The 14028-nt window shown below is 40.5% G+C and overlaps 1 protein-coding gene across 1 annotated transcript; it reads right to left on the bottom strand.

Annotated features, from left to right (window-relative positions):
* Positions 1–11809: 11809 nt before the first annotated feature.
* Positions 11810–12271, bottom strand: LOC122788363 (interferon alpha/beta receptor 1-like). Its single transcript, XM_044055440.1, has one exon. It carries the CDS (start codon positions 12266–12268, stop codon positions 11825–11827), a length of 444 nt encoding a protein of 147 aa, XP_043911375.1. The 5' UTR covers positions 12269–12271; the 3' UTR covers positions 11810–11824.
* Between the last annotated feature and the right edge of the window lie 1757 nt (positions 12272–14028).

The following is a 14028-nucleotide window of genomic DNA, read 5'->3' as shown; positions in this document are numbered from 1 at the left end:
TTGAGACATAACTATTGAATGTTTAAGGACAAATGTCACTTTGGGAGGAAAAAAAAGAGAATTTGTTTACAGATGATTTGGACAGTGACTGTGTTAATATGTTAAATATTGAAAATCATTACATTTTCTGCCCTGACTGGTTTTCTGATGCCACCCAAGAGACTGTCATGCAGCTGACCATGTATGAAGCTCCAGAGAACTGATTCCATGGCCGAACTATAGGGACAAAGGAGTGAGTAGAAATTACCACATCACCTGAGACTTTAACTACTGAGTTATATTTAATTAAACAGTGCAATGTAGGAATACTAAACTCACTGCGTCATCAAAAGGGCAGTGAATGCCATTTTGCAATATTAAAATGATTAAATATACCTTTAATCTAAAAGGGGGAATAATGTGGGTTTATTGAACCAATGTACAAAAGTGCAAGGTGTCTGTAAAGGTAAGGCAATGCATAACTGTAAAAGATAGTTTGTGTATAGTACTCAACAATAAATTCACTTCATAGTGTATACCTGGTATCCATGTGTATGTTTCTTTAGAGTGTATATCAGTTTACAGCTAGGATTTCACTAGAAGCAAAAGTTCAGTTCAGGCAAATATACAGCATAGAAAAAGATATTCAATTGACTTAAGCATTGTATTACAATTACATCTTATATTGAAATAATTTAACTCTTCTTGAAAGTTTCTCTTTATTCCAATGTATCATTTTACAAATAACAGTAATAAACCTTGCAAAAACTATATTCTTATTTAGGTAGGGCTATATGATCCATCATTCTTTTTGCCCTTTTCAGGGGTGATCCTGAAACAATGTCTTGTTAAGTGATATATCCTAAGTCACACAATAAACCAATGAAAACTGTGGGAATAAAATCAAAGATTGCTGAAGGGTCTAGCTCTAGCAGTACATAATCTTAAATCACTGCGCCAAACTTCCAGTGAGCAAATAAAGCATAATATTTAACTTTCATAAGAAAGCATATGAAAATGGCCTGCCCTTAAAGCCAGATATACAGAGTTTGTTCAGTTACTTTTGTTGACTGAATGCCCTGAACTATGAGTACTTAGGTAGCCTGTGGCAACTGTGCTAAGACAGATGCAATGGTCTGACACTGGGCATATGCTGATGGTGTTGCAACTACAGGGATGGTGCCTTTGTCATATGACATGAATTGCATACAAAACACCCATGGAAATATTCCTTACAGTGCACTATCTGCATCTGTAAATCTGCATTTAATGGAATTTTGAAAACAGGCTAATTTTCGGTCACAGCTAATCTAGACTCAAGTGCTAAATGTGAAATTACAGATTGCATTAGCACTGAGACCCTGGTTTACAATTAAACTGAATATAAGACTGTTGTGTTAATCCTGACAGTGCAAACATTGATGCAAGATAATGATTACTGTTGATGTGACACCCTGATGCCATGTGAAAAAATGGGAAAACAGGGTTGTGGATATGGATGAATGGATGGATATGTTAGTCCTGATGGGATACACTTATGGGGTATTCTGGATATTGGTAATCCTAAATATGGCACTGTATTCTGAGAGACAGAGACAGGTAAGAAATACAGATATACTTGAGAATATGGGAAGTATCATGGTCTTATTAAGGAAACAGCTTGCCAAATGGCTCTGATGTTTTTTTATGTGCTTGATTAAGACCTTGGAGGTTGACTAGTAAATTGGAGATAGGCAGTAAAACTAGTGGGTATACAAAGTTGATATTAAGGTAGAAAACTATCTTAGAGGCAGATAAATAGTTGAACAGAAAGTAGCAAAGTGACTCAAGCATAAACTGATTGTGATCGTATCTCTAATCATAACCCATTGTTATGTGTTCAAGACTTGGATATCAAGAAATTCAACTTGAGAACAAAGCTTGAAAGGTGAATCTTGACAGTTTTGGAGGGTTGAATAAGTTAATTGCTCTTCTGTGGTGCCCATTGACCTCATTTAATGCTATAGTGCGAGACTGCAACTTAACATCAAAGAATTGTGCTTTACAAAACTTGGTAAGCACCTTTCTGACATCAGAGAGATGCTTAATATGCCTGTCTTTCCTCCAGTTTTCATGCGTTATCACAACGTTGTACGTACTACAATGCTGTTAATACCAACATCATTTAAATACCATACCCAGTCAGTAGATGTACTGGGGATACCAGAGATAATCAAAGTCCTTTCATAGCAGAAAGAACCATGAAGTAACATAAAACAGCCAGACAAAGCAGTGTGGCCTGAAGGAATTCATTACTGAATACTAAAAGAACTGAAGAGTGAATATATGGTAAAGCCATTACCTAATCATAATCATCAACCCCACATTTTTTCTCATTTTCTACATGTGGTCGGGGTGTCTGTCAACTGTTGCCATCTATCTCATTTCACTGCTACTGTCCTACCTGCTTCAACAGTCATGCCTGACTGTTGGAGGTCTTATTTCCTATAATCCATCCATCACTTTGTCGAATGCCCTTATTGCCTCTTCCCCTACCCTTCTTCCTGCCTGTTGTAAACCTTCTTCACCATATTGTCTTCTACTTTTCTACACCTGTGCCTGAATCATTGTAACCTATTATCTTGGCTTCTGCTCTGATGTTCTTATTTCTTAATTTGTCCCACAATGTGGATCCTACGGCCAGTCTCAGACACTTCATCTCAATCACCTCTACCTTCCTAACTGCTCTGCTTTTACTGCCCAGGTTTCTGTACCATACAGTAGTACTGGTCACACCACTGTTTTGTGCACCTTACTTTTCAGCTTCTTTGGCATTCTTCTATCATACACTACACCCAACACACTGTGCCAGTTGGCTGCAGCCCCTCTGATTCTAACTTCCTTTAGACTTCCCTCCTCCTCAACTACTCCTCCCAGATATGTGAAGCTGTTAACCTGTACCACTATTTTCTCTTCTATCTGCATTCTTAGCTTCTTCTGACTTACCCAGTTTGCTGCCATTACAGCTGTTTTATCTGTAATGGCCTCATCCCATGCACCTTCAGTTTTACATTCCATTCCCATATCCTTTGCTGAAGTTCTTGCTCAGACACTGCCAGTTATGCCATATCATCAGCATACTGCAACTTTGTTGATCTGTCCCCTCCAGTTTGTTTGCTAAGTAGTCCAACACCAGTATGAACAGCATAGGGCTCATAGGTGAACCCTGATGCACACCCACTCCCACTGACAATCCCTTGATGAGACCAAATGCTGTTCATACTTGAGTCATTGAGTCCTTATACATAGCCCACACTAATTCTGCCAAATAATGTTTTTGGGACTTTGAACCACCAGAAGACTGCCCAAATCAGCTTTTTTAGGACTCTGTCATATGCTTTCTCCAAGTCTAGGAATGCCCAGTTAGACCCTTTTTCTCATTTCTAGCACATTCTCAATTATCACTCACACTGTAAACATCATGCCTGTTGTGCTGCCCCCTGTCCTGAATCAGAACTGCTCATCTCATGACTTACTTTCTACTACTCTGTGTATTTGTTTATCAATTGCTCTCTTTAGAACTTTCATGTAATATAACAGGAGTTTAATAGCTCTGTTCTACACACAGTTGTGGCTGCCCTTTTAGATCGTATAATTGGTGCTAGTATATTTATTCTCCAGTCAGCTGTGATAAAATGTTCTCTTCATACTGTTATGAGTACCCACAGGAGCCATTTCTCCCCTATTTTACTCAACATCTTGATCATATCTGCTGTACCCTCATCTGAGCCTGTTGTTCTCTGACTTCATTTTCCTTTGTGCTGTTCTTACTTCATCTAGGATGAGCTCCTCCTCTTCTTTCACTGTGGGCTGTGTCTAGATAAGTACACTTTCTGTGCAGGTTTTTTCATTAGAAATCTTCTGGAAATACTCCTTCTTTCTACCTTTGATGTCCTGTGAGCTGGCGAGCAGATTGGTGCTGGCATCTCTTTTGAAGGGTGTCTGACTATCTTCGTTGTCTTTCTGTCTTTGCATTGCAACCTGATAGCATTTCTTTATTATGTCTACTGAGTCACTTTTCAGAAGCTGGTAGAGTGCCTCCGATGCCTTGTTCTTTGTTACTGCAGATCTTCTCTTAGCCTTTTTGTTAGCCAACCAGTATTTCTTCCTAGCCTGGACTGTCTTTTCTATCTCTCATTTTTTCCTGCACTACTTCTTTCTTTTGATGACTTTCTGGACTTCTGCATTCCGCCAACAGCTTTCCTTATGCACCTTGCTTCCACGCATGGCTCATCTGTATATCTGTTCTATAATCTTCATATAAGCAGGTTTGAATTACTGCCATTCTTCTTCAACCTCATCTATTTCCTATTCTTCCTGATTAAGTCCTTGAACTCTTGTACTTTATCTCCAGTCAACTTCCAGATCTTCAGCCTATTTTCTGTTGATCCTAGAGCCTTCTCTGACCAGTGCCTGCAGCTGATTGTGACAAATAGTAGTCAATGTTTTAGGCCAGCTGTTTCACTGGGGATGACTTTGAAATGACTTGTTCAACCCCCAGTGCCATTTCCTTATCAAAAGGAAGTCTACCTAAGTTGCATGTCAGTCACTCTTGAATGCAATCTTGTGACTGTCTCTCTTGCCGAACCATATCTTTCAATCCATCAAGCCATTTGTCAGACATAATTCTAGAATGCCCTCCCTTTCTTTATTCCTGTTGCCCCACCCAAGTGGACTCAGGCAGTCCAAGTATCCTGCTCTACCTGTCCCAATATGTGTATTCAGGTCACCCATTATCAACATCAGTTCATGTTGTCCTGCTTTATCTAGTTGCACCTGCAGGTGCTGTCTGCATGCACTCTTTTCCTCAATGTCACAGTCCTGCTATGGAGCATATGGTGAGATTATGAATATTGTCCTCTCTTTACACTGGAACCTGATTACTATGAGTCTGTCACTAATTCTGATGACATCCCTCACTGTCTTCTAAAGCCACTCCCTCACCACAATTCTGACACTATTTCTAGTCTGTCCTCATCCTGAGTAGTAGACTCTAGATCCCAAGCCAAATGTCTTCTTTACTGCACTGCCATTTCATCCTGTTTCCTGGATATGTAGAATGTCCAGCTTCCTCCTTAACATCATGCCATCCACTTCCAAGCTTCATCCTTACAATGAACCTAGATTGGGTATAGCAATTCTTAGTTTGTGTTTCGCAGGTTGATTCATTTTATGCCTAGGTTTCTCTCAGCAGAGCTATCCTATCCAAGCTAGGCAACTGGACACTGACCAGGTAGTAGCTTATTGACCCAGGGTTACTGGGCTTTATGGTAGACACCCCTCCCACCATTAGCATGGTTCCTTGGTGTAGGTTGGAGTTGACTGGATCCTCAACTCACCTATCGCCGGCAAAATACCCACAACTATTTTTGGTAACATTAGTCAAAATGACCTAATCAACTAGAGGCATTTTTTAAACCATTGAATGGCTAGCTCTGACACAGTGTGCAGCCTGTGATTTGTGTTATCCTAAAATATACTGCACAGCATAGTTGATGTCCAAAGTGGCACTAGTCACTAGCTAACATTTTTAGCAAATTAAAGCAGGAGAATAACATTCCTGAAGTGAAAAGAAGGCAGTTGTGACTCTTCTACATAGCATTGTGGGCAGGACAGAGATCGGTGGCTATCAGCTTGTTAGTATAGCACCATTTTAAGGAAAATATAGAAACCACAACTGAAAAGAATTAATTTTGGAATATTCTTGAATCTGTTATGGAGTAATGACAGAAAGGCCATACCAGATAAATGAAAATTCATATGACTAAGCATCCATGACATCAGACAAGAACGTCACTGTTGATCTGACATACTTAAACTTTAGTAAAGCATGTAACAATGGTACCACGCTAGAATATAGTGTAAAACTACAAATTTCATGTGGGTAATAAGGTGGTAAGTAAATTCAGTTTACTCTTGTGGAAGGATAGTGGCCAGTGAAGTACCCCATATGGCTAGTACTGGGATCAGTCTTTTTTAGTGTCTATATAAACTAGTATTGTGGGAGGCCCTCCTGCTGATGATACAAAGATGTACAACTGAGATTACACGTAATAAAAAAAACTGCAGAAATGTTAAGTGAAGCATGGCTTTTAAGATTAGATGAATGCTTCCCCCCAGTGTGGCAGCTTACATTTAGTGCAAAAAAATGGCAAAATAATGCATCTGTGAAATAAATTGCCAAAAAAGAAATACACAGCTTAGAGATGAAACAGTAGCAACAATAAAGGCAGAAAGTGAATCAGATTCAGTTATGCCAGATGAAAAAAGAAAGTAAGAAATATAAAAACTGCAAGAAAAATCAGTAGAATATTAAGATGTACAACAAGATACATCAACAGGTAAAATAAGAAACTGTGATGTATCTTTTTAGTCTGTTGTTAACACTCCCTTATGCAATAGTCTGTGTTTTGTTCTAGCGACTTTCATCTCTGCAATGCAGGATAGAAGCAATTTAGAGCAAGTCAGCCAAAATTATGCAGTATATTCATCAGAATCATATATATGTACTAGAAGAATTTATTTATTTATTTATTTGCATTTGTTAACCGGATTGGTCCAGCTTGGTAAGAATTACCCTTTTTCAGTGGAGACCCGAGGGGAAAAGCCCCAAACAGACATACAAATACATACGGATAAAGACAAATTAACAATATTACAGAGGAAAACAATATTATGGGTACAATGGGTAAGAAAAACAAACAATGAAAGTTTGAAAATATGAGTAATGTAGGCCAGAGGCATGCATGCAAAATATTTATGAAAAGGTGTTCTGAGCAAGATCTCTGAATTAAGTTAAAGTAGGCAAAGAAATGATGATTTAGGTGTGGATTTAGTAGTGTGGGAGTTTTAGGTGGGAGCATGTGAAGGACATTCCCATTTGGAGGAGAGATGGGAGAGAAGCATGGATTTGAAATTGTTGTGGTTAGGTATATTATGTAGTGGTGTGGGGAGATTGTTCCATAGTTTGGCTATAGTGTGGGATAGTAGTAGTTTACCAGTTGGGTGGATGGGTTTGTGTACATGCAGGAGGTTTTGGCCTGTGGATCTCAGGGTACAGGTAGGTGTGTAGGGTGTTAGAGATTTAGCAAGAGAGGGGTATTCTGCTGGTTTAAAGATGAGTTAGTGGGCTGTTGTAAGTTGTAGGTACTTTAGGTGGTTGTGGAGTTCTAGCCAGTTTAGGGCATGTAGGGAGTGACAGTGATGGGAAGAGTTCTTAGAATTGGTTGCAAATTTGCAGATTTTGTTGTAACAGGCCTCAAGTTTAGCACGGAGTCCGAGTTGTAGGTTGGAGAGTAGGGGAGCACCATACAAGAGAGAGGGGAGAAGGAAGGTAGATGCAAGAGTATGACGGGAAGATGGAGTAAGGTAGTAGTTGTGTCTGTAGAGGAGGCCGATTTTCTGGTGGGTTTTTTTGATTGCTGAGAGGATGTGGGAGTCGAATTTTAGGTTTTCATGGATGGTAATGCCAAGTAGTTTGGTACTAGGAATGATTTCAAGAGGGGTGTTATTGTGGCTTTTGATGGAAAATTGGACTTTGTGGAACTGGGAAGTTTTAGTGGGAGTAAATATCATTAGCTTTGTTTTGTTGGCATTTAGGGCCAAGTGATGCGATTGCATCCATGATTCAATTTTGGAGAAGGCTGTTTGGGTATTAAGTAGAAGTTTGGAGGGGCAGGAGGCTGAGCAGATGATAGTGGAGTCATCTGCATATTGGATGACTGAGGCTTCAGGGATGGAGAGGTGAAAGTTGTTAATGAATAAGTTGAAGAGCAGAGGGCCAAGTACTGATCCTTGGGGAACTCCTGTGGGTGTAGGTAAGAAAGGGAGGTTGACTCTTTCTATTGTACAGCTTGCTGGCTTGTGGAAAGGTAGCTGGAGAACCAGTCTAGGGTTGAGGGAGATAGATGCAAGTGTGAGAGCTGGGACAGGAGGAGGGAATGGGAAATAGTGTTGAATGCCTTTGAGAGGTCAAGAAAAAGAGAAGATACATATTTGCCGCTCTCACGTGCTAGGTTGACTGTTTCGAGGAAGGAAATGAGGGCTGTCATGGTGCTGTGGTCTGGGCAGAAGCCATGCTGGGTAGGAGAGAGGAGTTTGTGCTGGATTAGGTAGGGCATGAGCTGGGAATGGATGGCTTTCTCTAGAATTTTAGATAGAGGAGAGAGTATAGCTATGGGTCTGAAGTTGGTAGTGTCTGTGTTCTTACCACCTTTGTGGAGAGGAATTATGTATGCATAACGCCAGATGGTTGGTACATAGGATTCCTGAATGGATCTATTAATGAGGATGGATATGGGATAGGCTATAGATTCGACTGATATTTGAAGAAAATTTGCTGGAAGGTTGTCAGGGGCATTGCGGCATGGTTTTAGCTTTTGCAGTAGTCTTTTTATAGTATAGGTGGAGACAGGTTTAAGTGAGAATGGGGGGGTGAGAGAGGGGGTTTGGGGGCAGGGTGAGGGGTTAGTATTGATGGATGGATTGGGGAAAGTGGAGGATAATTTAGCTATACAATCAATGAAAAATGTGTTGAAGTTAGTGGCCGTTTCAAGACTTGAGAGGTTGGGATTGGGGCAGGGGTTGGAAGTATTACCAGGGTTGAGTATTGAAGAGATGGATGTCCAGAATTTCTTTGGATTGTTTGAGTGTTTGTATTGCAGACTGCTGTAGTAGTTTTTGCGATCTTTTGTTATTGATTTTTTGGCCAAGTTACAAAGATGTTTATATTCTTGGAGGGTGGTGGGGTTTTTCTGTTTTTGGTACAGTTTCCACTTTTTGTTTCTCTCAGTGATTATCAATTTAGTTTCTTGGGATAGCCAGGGGCAGGAATTTGTTTTGATACATTTGGTTTGTAAAGGGGTAACTTTATCAAGTAAGGTAAGGAAGGTTTGGTTAAAATATGTGACGGCGTTATCTAGTGGAAGGATTTTCAGTGGGGACCAATTAGTAACCTTGAGGCATTCAGAGAAGATTTCAGGGATGAAGGAAGATAGGTCATGGAATTGTTTGAAAATGTGTTGTTTTTCTATGTGTGATGATAGGCGGTCAGTGAAGGCTGGTAAGTGGTCGCCTAGGGGGTCTGGTATTACACTAGCTTTCAAGATACGGTTGGGATGTGTTGTTAATATCCAATCTAAGATGGTACCAGAGGAACCATCTTTGTTTGGCCTAGTAGGGAGGTCTATTAGTTGGGTGAAATTGTAGAGATTGATAGAGTGAGATGGGGTATCTATGAGGAAGGAGGTCCAGTTAATATTTACATCACCAAGAATGTAGGTTTCATATTTTATGTTTGAGTTAAACCAAGAGAGGATGTCTTCCAGAGTTTTGGTATTGTCTCCGGGTGGGATGTAGATGGAGCAGATGCAGATGGATTTATAGTTGTTAAGTTTTAGGAAGCCTACAGTCATTTCTGCATTGGCAAATGTTGGGATGGGGTTGGTCAATGGAGTAAAAGTGAGAGTGGAGGAGTAGATAATTGCTACGCCACCTCCTTTTCTATGAGTTCTATCATTGCGTATAATGTGGTAGCCTGGAGGAAGGATTTCATTATCTCTGATGGAGGGTTTGAGCCAGGTCTCAGAGACAGCGGTTATGTCTGGCTGGTTGTAAGAGAGCCAGGCATGAAGGTTGGGGATTTTATTACGGAGGCTTTGTGCATTTAGGGTCATGAGGCGGATAGTCTTATGTTTATGTTGATTAGAACTTGGGTTAGGGTGGGTACAGGTAGGGGTTGGGCCTGGGTTAGGGTGGATGTCACCTGACAGAGAGAGTGAGATATGAGAGAGGAGCTGATTGAAGAAAAGTAGAGGATAAAGGGAAGTATGTTTTTTGGGGGGGAGGGTTGTCTTAGAGAAAGTAGATAGAGTGGGGTGAGGAGATGGTGATGTAGGGAGTAAGGAGAGTTTGAAAAGATTGGATGGGCTGGAGGAGTAAAGTTCTGGAGAGATCTGTGAATATGAGTGGGATATATCTGGGGGATGTGAGGTGGTGGTGTGTGTGGTTAGAGGTAGGTATGTATTAGTGTGGAGGCTAAGTTGGGTAATGTAGGTTAGGGATATTAAAAGGGTAGATAGTAGTAGAGCTTGTTGTGGGAAGGTAGGCATTGTAGTATAGATGTGTGAGGTGTGGTGTATGTATGAGAGAGGCAGGGCGTGTATATGAGATTGGTGTGTGTATGAAGTGCTACGCTCATCATGCAAACTGTAATGTTCCAAAGGTCGCTCTTTTTCTCTTGAAAGTCCACCAGTTTCACCAATGTAACCACCATGTCTTGTTCGCTGCTCTCGGACATTTGCATGAAAAGGTGACAATGACCTCTGCTTGTACTGATAATTGTGCATCAGTCCCATATCTGAAGAATTACTGTTTTTCTTCTTCGGGTATACCGGTTCTACTTTCAAAGTACAGCAAACCTTGGGAATTTCCTCTGGAAGACCCAGTCTTAGCTTTCCTGGTCCCCATCTTGGTCCCTTAAAAAGTACAGAAAGCTTGTTGTAGAAACCAGGTGCGATCCAAAATGTATTCCAGATGTGAAGCAGGAGCTGAAACAGGTCAGCTGAGATGGCTGTAGTGATGAGAGCATATGGACCATTCACCAGACCTCCACACACAATCAGCATAGCAATTGTGGTTCCAATTCCATTCTGACCGATATTGTTATACAGGAACAACATGGGAGCTGCTACAATGAGCATCACACAGCAGGTTGTCGCTCTCCCTGCCGTGTAGTTAGAAACTATACCTGCAATTATCCCACCTAAAATTCCTCCAAAAATAAAAGAGCGTAGATATATCTCCAGCACCTTTTGAATCCAAATGTGCTATGTTGGGAATGAACAGTGGTAGCCAGTAAAGGAAGGTGTAGCTGACAAGCTTGGCAAATAGTAAGAAAAGGGAAAACTCCAACACACCTGGAATTTTAAGGGCACTTACAAAGCTGATGGCAGTGGGCTCTTCAATGACAGTGCCCCGCTCTGTGGGTATGTTGATACTGCCCTCTGCTGCATGGTTCGGGCTCCTAAAGAGTTCCTCATCACTACCATTTCTGATTAATGGTGTCTGTTCAAGTCCTTCATGGTGTTGAGGAGGACAGCAATCCACATCTTCTTGACATTCCACTGTTGGCTGTGGTATGCTGTTATCTGCTTCACTGCCATCAGATGGACCTGCTGGCTGTGGTATGCTGTCAACTGCTTCACTGCCATCAGTTGGACCTGCTGGCTGTGGTATGCTGTCATCTGCTTCAGTGCCATCGGATGGACCTGCTGACTGTGGTATGCTGTCATCTGCTTCACTGCCATTAGATGGACCTGCTGACTGTGGTATGCTATCATCTGCTTCACTGCCATCAGATGGACCTGCTGACTGTGGTATGCTGTCATCTGCTTCACTGCCATCAGATGGACCTGCTGACTGTGGTATGCTGTCATCTGCTTCACTGCCATTTGGATGAACCTGCTGGCTGTGGTATGCTGTCATCTGCTTCACTGTCATCAGATGGATCTGCTGGCGATGGACCTGCTGGCTGTGGTATGTTGTCATCTGCTTCACCGCCATCAGATGGACCTGTTGGCTGTGGTATGCTGTCATCCGCTTCACCGCCAGCAGATGGACCTGCTGGCTGTGGTATGCTGTCATCTGCTTCACCTCCATCAGATGGACCTGCTGGCTGTGGTATGCTGTCATCTGCTTTACCTCCATCAGATGGACCTGCTGGCTGTGGTATGCTGTCATCTGCTTCACCTCCATCAGATGGACCTGCTCTGTCTGTGGTCAGCAGGCAGTAATCAGGGCTGAAGTATTAATTTCTGCTGCAACGTGTATTACAGACTTTAGCTCTCAAACAGTATTGAGTCTTTGGTTCTAGGTCGTGCAAGGTTATATTTGGCACCTTTGAAGATAATTGTCTCTTCTGTTCACAATTCTTTGTCCAGTACTCAACTATATAAAAACAGTCTAGAGGATCCCAAATCCTTTTAGCATTCCCTTCTTCAGGATCAGCGATAAAGATTTCTATAATACTGCTCTTTGCTGTTAAAATTACTGGTGGAGGATCAACTACAGAATTAAAAAGTGGGGCAAATGAGACGCTCTCTGAAAATGAAACTCTGCTCCCATTGTCAGCCTTTACTCTTATAGAATATTCCTTGAAGTAGTCAAATATCTCCACAGGTAAGTTACATTTGGTTACCATAACATGCTCACATCCAGGTACTGCCTGCCAAGACAACATGTGCCCACTCATGTATTCAGCATAACAGAAAATGTCTGAGTAGATCACTGCTTATACCTCCTGCCCTCTTAGTGCAAGAAATGTGGACAAAGCCCTGTTAAGTGAATTTGAATAATATTTAAAATTTGTCCCTGGTTTTGGGCACATGTCCAGCCCCCTAACATTGTTGACTTTCTTCAAAGATTTTGAGCAAAAAAAAAACATTTAACATGTTAATTTATTTAATTTAACATGTTTTGTCTTGAAGAAAGCTGTGGTGGTGGGGTGGGGGGTATGGAAGAAACATTTCAGTTCAGAAGTATTCATAGAGTCCAAATGAGTGTCATATTAAAATAGGTAATCAAAGAATATGAAGAGTTCATATACATAATGCAAGCAGAAAGTTATAAGTCAAAGTGGAGAGGTTTAATGGTGAAACGAGGTAGGCGGCATGAGAAATATGGACAGAGGAGGATTTTGGATGCAGATACTCAATGATATCAACAATAACCATACAGAATATTATAGCCATTAAATTGCAGAAGGTATTCTGAACATGGGAATAGAAGAAATGAGATTTTGCCAATAGAGATGACTACAAGTACAGGCATTGAAAATAGGCATGAGGGACCTTGAATTTATTGAAGACAACTGTCAAAGGAACCAAGGTATTGGGAGCAAAAAACTAGAATGGGAAGGATAATAGAGTGGTATGAAGCTTAACAGAAGTTTTGGATGCAGGATAGAGATTGCCGTCCCTACCAGTGATTGATATTAGGGTACAGGCAAAAAGAAAGGGATAGGGGAGTGCTAAGTGAAACAACAGCTCTGGTAGAACTTCCAGTTAAGTTGGGAACAGAACCTGCTGTTAAAAAGGGATATTTAGAAGGGCATATAAAATAGTGCATGATAACTATAAGAGTCAACATAGAAGATTAGACAAGATTGGAAGAGGGATTAAACAATGGGAGGACATGTGTATACCTCTCAAGTATGCAACAAAGTCCAGAAGATTAAAGATGTTTGCTTGGAAATGATTGCATAAGTATTTTTTATAACTGAAGCTTTAGTGAATTTTGCACCAGGAAGACAGCAAATGTATTATGGAAATGAGAGAGGTAACCGGAAACATGTTGTTTTGGGGAGTGTAATGAGTTGGCAGATTTAAAAAATTCCCAACAGTGTACTCTGTCAGAAATGTCAGAAATGCTGGGATAGCAAATGGCTGTAACAAAGGAAATTAATTTTTTGAACTAAGACACAGGATCTTAATTTTATTTACATAGTAAGGCCTTACATATGTTAGTGCTGTTGGCTCTCAAAAATCATGACGGGAAAATAGAAATAAAAATCTAAATCAATTTTAGCTGAAGTACTGAATATTGTAAAGGAAATAAAAGAAGTGGAAGTGGAATATTTAGAACAGAGAAGAAACAAATTACATAGAAATAAATGGAATTTGTGGGAACAATGCCTGAAGAATAATGTTCAGGGGTAGGAGAGAGGTTTAAGAGAAAGCAGGAATTGACAATTTACGTAATGCTGGCACGAGTAATTGTAAAAAAACAAAAGAAAATGTGTATGTAATGTATAATGCATAGATGTTAATATGTTTTTTTTCTATTCAATTAATGTATATGTGTCTGTGTCTTGTGCAATTTAATAAAGGTGTTAAAAATAGATTAGGATTTGTTAGGCAATATCAAATTCTGAATTTCAAAGGCTTACTCACATCTGCTTGAAATGTATTATAATAGTTATCATGAGAAAAGTTCTCTCCATTCCATCCATCC

This window comes from Protopterus annectens, chromosome 13.part0, assembly GCF_019279795.1.
Source record: "Protopterus annectens isolate FY-2018-M chromosome 13.part0, PAN1.0, whole genome shotgun sequence".
Lineage (NCBI taxonomy): Eukaryota > Metazoa > Chordata > Ceratodontiformes > Protopteridae > Protopterus > Protopterus annectens.
The sequence above is the reverse complement of the archived record's forward strand: the minus strand, read 5'-3'. Positions and strand labels throughout refer to the sequence as shown.

What these genes read in the sequence shown, in the direction of transcription:
- LOC122788363 (XM_044055440.1), bottom strand. Translation starts at nt 12,268, where the DNA reads ATGAGTGGGCACATGTTGTCTTGGCAGGCAGTACCTGGATGTGAGCAT.